Raw genomic sequence first — 6,801 nt, forward strand, 5'->3', positions numbered from 1 at the left:
GTGTTATGACGTAGGTAAAAAGTTTCCTCCCCAGCAATGTGTTCTTGGGATCTGTCGCATTGCACGGCAAAATGGATAAGCGTTTCTACTATACCTCGTGCCGAACACGACCTTCTAACTGAGTTTCGTAGCCAGAAACTAAAACGCTTAAAAGATTACACCGGGGACGTCCTGTTTTTGTCTTTTATGTTGTTGCATGTGTTTTAATGTTATTTTATTAGAGCCCTTTTGGCTAATAAAAGAATAAATTATTATTATTATTATTATTATTATTATTATTTATTTGTTTATTTATTTATTGCAATATGATTTCTGATTTCACCTGAAATTCAAAACCGAAATGATCTAGGAATATAAAAGACGTACAAATTCTATATTTGAACATTTACATCAGTTCAGTAGTCAGTCATATGAAGCGTATTAAATATGGTTACGTGATAACATGTTACAATATGTCGTGTAGAGTAGTTTTTCTTTCCTCCTGTCTCGAAATATATTTTAGGTTGGACTTTGTTCCGTAAGTTTATTCTCCCAAAAACATTACTGGGCATTTTGTAACGTGTGTCTGTGTATAACTGTCTAGCTAAGTAGTTATACGTAGACCTGTATAAAAACTCATGCGTGTGTAGATATATATATGTATATATTTATAGAACGTGTGTATATGTATGTTTATTTGTTTGTTTGTTTGCATTTATTGCTTTTTTGGAAATATATACAGATTTGTGTATATCAGTATGTTATATACCCACCAACAACTGAAAGGCAAAAAAATCCACACACAAGTATATACAAATTTCCATACTCACCTGTTCTGATTTCTCTTCCATTTTCCTCATTCTTAAATCTTGGTGAAGAATCGTTATGGTCAGAATAAGAAGTATTCCAAAAGCTATGAGCGAAGACATGGATAAACGTTGCGAAATGTTCCTGGCCAGTTGTGCGAAATCCATTTTGATGGTAGACGTCCGTTGTATGCGATATTTCGTGTTGGTTTAACAATAAATTTAGGATAGATCTAAGCTGGAGGCTTATTACTGACTTCCTTTATACATTCAATTTACAATATTCATATATTCAATTTATATATTCGACCCACAATAACCCAGCCTTGACGAAAATTTAATCGTAAACCAATGATATTATTATAACCAGACGTGTGGGTGTATATTTATAAATGGCAGGTGTTGTGATTCGGTAGAGACACAAACTAATTACAAAATAATTACAGAAATACTTTAATTAGAAAGGCAGAAACCCGTAAAATTAATAAATATCCCATTTTGTGAGAGGATTAAGATTTATAAACTTGCTTAATTTGGTATTTATTTTATTTTTTATGTCTGGGAAACATTTACTGCAGCCTCCTGTTAATGTTGGTTAGTTCATAACAATTTATCAAACAAATTTTCAGATAATTAAATTATTTCTGTTAATCTAATTAAAATATTCAACTGTGATAATATCGTTATGGAAGCGATATACATACATACATAAACAGATACATACATACAAGTATATACACATACATACATGCATGCATGCATACATACATACATACAAGCACACATACATACAGAGAAGCATACATACATACACACATACATACAGATAAGCATAATCCATACATACACACATACATACAGATAAGCATACATCTATACATACACACATACATACAAGCATACATACATACATACATACATAAATACACACATACATACATACATACATACATACATACATACATACATACATACATACATATATAGCAAAAAGAGAACACTCAGTCGCAAACTGATCGCACTCAAGCAGGAGTTAAAATGCTGTCAGTGAGAATAACCGATAGCAAAAGGCATCAGAAGAGAATAACCGATAGCAAAAGGCACCAGAAGAGAATAACCGATAGCAAAAAGCATCAGAAGAGAATAACCGATAGCAAAAGGCATCAGAAGAGAATAACCGATAGCAAAAGGCATCAGAAGAGAATAACCGATAGCAAAAGAATAAACAAAAATTTTAACCGCAACCCGGCCGCACTGTACAGAGGCATGAGAGAAGAAGCAGTAAAAAGCATTATAAAAGCTCCTTCACGAGAAAACATAGACTTTTCCTGAAGGAAAACCTGGAGCAAAATGGGGTTTCACTGAAATGTATGTGGCTGATAGATATTCGAAATGATTATTGTCCCTTCATTACACTCCACTCGAGACATGCAGCATTGATGGTGATACATTTGTGACTGCAATCCAGGAACTTCAGAATGAAGAGATTTGATTGATAGATACTGGTACAAGAACCTAACCTTCTATCGACCATATTTTGTAAACCTGTACCAGCAAGCTTTCAATGGGAATAGTAGCATACCACACTGTTTAGCTCTGGCAAAGACAAAACTGCTCCTCAGAAGCCGAACCACTTACATGGCAAAAACAACCGACCAATTGCATGCCACCAGAACTTAATGTATAAAATATATATATGTTTAAACTTCTTCCTCCAAGAACATTGTGGAAGTAATAACACCATCACAGCAGAACAAACAGCAGGGAAGAAGGGAGTCAATGGATTATCGAGCAACTGTTAATAAACAAAACTGTAATGTCAGAGGTGCAAATGCGTAAAAGGTAACTAGTTTCAATGTAGCTAGGCTACAAGAAAGCCTTTGACTCTGTCCCCACTAATGGGTGCTAGAACCCCTTTGACTTGGTAAAGTTCCAGTGAGCATAGTCAAAATCATAGCTATTCTGACTTCATCGTGGGCCACTATCTTGAAGTTAGATACAAGGCGCGATGAAAAGCAGTGTCTCAGAATTATATTCCGAAGGGAAAGCTCCTCTGTGATGTCGTTTATATATTCTATAAATCTCTTGTCATCCATGTTAAGAAAGTCTTGAAGATATCTCACTGGTTCAGAAAGAAACAGAAATACTAAAATTACACTGTTTCTTTCTGGAAGACTTAAAACTGTATGCCAAGAATATGCTTGAGATGAAAAAGAGCCTTGACCTGGTTAGAATATTCAGTTACAACGTGGTACTCCAGCAGTTCTTTGCAGGTTTATGTAGGTATAATACAACACAAGATGCTCTACTGTAAATAGTTAAGAATTGTTAAATCTAAAATAAAACTTCATTATACTCGAAGACTGTAGTTGATATGAACTGACAAAAGCAGCGTTAATAAGTAACCAATTGGACAGCTAAATCTTATTGAATGTAGTAAACAGTGAATTTCTGACCCAGAAAAACCCACATTTGGTGAATTGATATTTAGATTTAATGATGTCAATTACCACACCGTATAAAAGAGTGTTTCATTTCGTAATTTTATTACATTTGAAAATATCAATATAACACGCAAAGTATATTTTTTGTTTATAAAAAATATAATTTTGGTTTTCTAAAACGGAAATGAAGTCTACATAAGATCTTAAGAAAACGGAAGGGAGAAAGAGACGCAGAGGAAAAAAAGAAAAAAGGTTTAACATTTTTGAAGCTGTCAGCTAAGTTCAGCGTTGCTGCAGCTTTTACTGCTGATGATCTGGTTAGAGGGACAACAGTTCAACATATGCAAATACTCTAACATTTTATCGTCAAGTTGTATATACAAGTGCCACTTTTGAAATATGAGAAGAAATGCCATAACGATAAATAGGAATGCGAATGTGAGTTTCGCTTACACTCTGAGAAATTCAGGAATATGGAACGTGAAAAGTACTGTTCGGCAGGAAGCTGAATTTTTAATGGAACAGCAAAATTACTTCCAACTCTTGGTGTATGCATGGCATTTTGTAGGGAGTATAAAAGTATTGACTGCTTAAGAAAAAGAAACTTTCGTGACAATTTTCAAATATCGTATGAGTTTAACTCTTTCTTATTGAGAAGAATATGTAAGGGAGAAATACAGAGAAAGGAAGCCGACTGTATTTATCAGCAAACGTTTATAAATTGCTTGAAACAGATCGATTTTACTCCAGCCATCTCGAATATTGATCAATTTCTTGTATAGTGTACCTTGTATATTCACTAATTAATATTTATTGTCCAGGATATTACTGGGTGTGATTCACTGGAATCTTTTCTCAAGCTTATCTTCATATTTCCTTACAAGGCCAAGTATTTAGTAGACTCAGTTATAGCGTTTCTTCACGGTAAACTACCTAGATCTGTCTCATGACAACACCACACATACTTTAGGTCTCTGCATTAGATTTGAAGCACGGGTCGAGAACCAAATGAAATTGTTATCTTCCGCAGGACATATTCCGAAATTGGACGGCGCAAAAGAAGTAGTGTGTGATGCGCTCTCTTTCTTTTACACCAACCAAGCTGTTTCATTAAAAAAATTTTTTTTTGTTGTTCCATAACCGCATTCCATTGCTTAGCATCTAGAAATTGCTAGAATGTTCTAATGAAACATTCTAACGAATTAAAGCACATTTCGATTCTGTCACTACTCTTCCAGGAAGTTCATCCTTTTGATCCCTAGCTAGCGTCCGGAATGGGTAGCTTTCCTCTCAACCAATATGCTGCCGTGGGTACCGCTGTATGACGGACACTGCTGATGATGTTATTTGACGCTTTTCGACCCATGGCGTTGTCCTTAGCTTGCCTGAGGTCGAAACGGTGCGACTTCAGGTCTTTCTCAATTTGTTTCACCCATATTTTCTTCATTGTACTTCACTGGACTCTCTAGTGCGTGGGCCGTGCCGCCACAAAAATTAATGTGGTAGTTTTGCGGTACTCATCCAGCAGACGTAGCCTGCGCTGCCGGAGTTGGTCTCCAGGAAATACTGTGTGTGTTAATGCATGTGATTTTGTTTGTGTATACGTATACATATATGTGATTTTAATTTCCGTTTGTGTAACCTGCTGCATCAGCTTCTGGTGCATGGTCTCCGCCCTTGTCCAGCCAGCGAATACTTAGTTGTCCAGTTAGCAAGGTCATAAAGGGAGCAGGTTGTCATGTCAAACAGACAACACACGCAACATTGTGACCCTGTTGCGTTTTAACGTTAGCCAAAGCAAAAATATTAACATCTGTTTCTCATACACGGCTGACTACTTACAGAAAGAAATCAATGGCCGGACTTCCCTCGCCCTAACCACAACGCCTACAATCGGAGATATTAAACATAGCTTGAAGTATGAATCAAAAACTCGGGAATAATTCTCACCACCAAAAATATAACTAACTGCTCCTAGCCTATACCAGCCTTGTGGAATCATCCCAGTTTTCGTCTTATTCTCTCTCTCTCTCTATCTCTCTCTCTCTCTCTCTCTCTCTCTCTCTCTCTCTCTCTCTCTCTCTCTCTCTCTCTCTCGATTTATCACGGTCTTTCGAAAGACGTCTACGATGAACCCAGCCATCAAAAGAATCAACAGTTCCGAATCCGCCAACGAACTTTTATTCTTTTCACATCTAACATATCAAAGATAATGGCGACTAACATGAGCAACCATATTCTCCAAAAGGTGGTGCCTTCTCTGTTCAATTACAGCTTCCGCAAAACCAGATATCCTTTGAACTTGCTCAAAATCATATGTGCCTTAAATTTCCTTAGCTACATCTCGCACTAATGGATGATTCAAGCTCTTGAGATTTGTCCATAAAATGATGTCATTGTCCTACCTATTTTCCCATCCAAGAGAGCCATTAATATATCTCTCATCTCCCGTTATGACCACCATTCCAGTAACCGTTGCCTTCTCTACTCTCCAATATATTATATCTGGTATTCTCAATGATTTGGTTCTTTTCCCCCTCATACTTTTTGACGCATGTTGCTAAGTAACCTGATGTCATGCTAACAAGCTAACCCTGTATGCAAATGAACTTACTCTTTATTGTACAATATACCGAGAATACATTTGAAATAAACATAATAAACTTTATTACATTTACCATTTTCACATCAGATGATATCGCGAATATTGCTTAATATCTAGTTGCTCTGATAAAACTATCAGAAAATTTGAATTGGAATTTGCGAGTTGGAATAGAATTACTTGATACAATAAACAGAAACAATTTTAGAGCAGCTTAAAAAGAGAAGAAAACACGCTCACATTTATGCATATCTACATATATACACATGGGTAATTATTATTAAAATTAGAATTAAGGATCACTGATGAAGCAAAGTATATTCATACGCAGAAGTAGAAATCCATATCTGGAATTAACCAATAATTTTTGCTAGTTTATTTTGTCTCTTTGTCTTCTCTCCTGGTGCTGTATGAATACTTGATGTGGTTTTAGAGTCAAGTTTTTGACTGCCATCTCTAGAACGATGGTATCTTTTAGATAGCCTTAATTATAATTTTAATAATTATTACCTATGAGGTTTTTATTCCCATGCTAGCCACTTGATATGATCGGTTTTTAAAATAAGGATCTTATCTTTATTTATATAAATGTATATACACATGTATAAATATATTAGGGTTTTTTTTTTAGTGACTAGATAAGCAAACAAGAAAATGTGTATTCGATACATGTCCTTGAATTTATGAATTAGTATGAAACTGATCAGAAAATCCGCCTCCAACAATTACGGGGATGTCTCCAGTTTTTGTTGAATAATAAAATTAACGAAATTATCTAAATGATCCGAATTGGTGAAGCGTTGTATGACAACATATACATGTGCGTGCATTCGATACTGCTATTTCATTTTCAGCTAGAAGTAGTAGTAGTAGTTGTAGTAGTAGTAGTAGTAGTAGTAGTAGTAGTAGTAGTAGTAGTAGTGGTGGTGGTGGTGGTAGTAGTAGTAGTAGTAGTAGTAGTAGTAGTAGT

General features: G+C 35.5%; 1 protein-coding gene across 2 annotated transcripts in view; it reads right to left on the bottom strand.

The window, feature by feature from the left end:
• The window catches only part of LOC106876589 (short-chain collagen C4), a 55,386-nt gene that overhangs the window by 13,188 nt on the left and 35,397 nt on the right, over positions 1-6,801 (bottom strand). Inside the window, exon 1 of one of the 2 annotated variants that reach the window (XM_014925201.2) lies at positions 810-1,162. The exons of the other annotated variant lie outside the window; for it this stretch is intronic. Within the exon in view, the coding sequence (XP_014780687.1) occupies positions 810-953 (144 nt within the window). The 5' untranslated portion in view covers positions 954-1,162. Of the gene's footprint in view, positions 1-809; positions 1,163-6,801 lie in introns of those variants that run through there. 2 annotated transcript variants of the gene reach the window in all.

Source organism: Octopus bimaculoides, chromosome 20 (genome assembly GCF_001194135.2).
Source record: "Octopus bimaculoides isolate UCB-OBI-ISO-001 chromosome 20, ASM119413v2, whole genome shotgun sequence".
In the NCBI taxonomy this organism is placed as follows: Eukaryota; Metazoa; Mollusca; class Cephalopoda; order Octopoda; family Octopodidae; genus Octopus; species Octopus bimaculoides.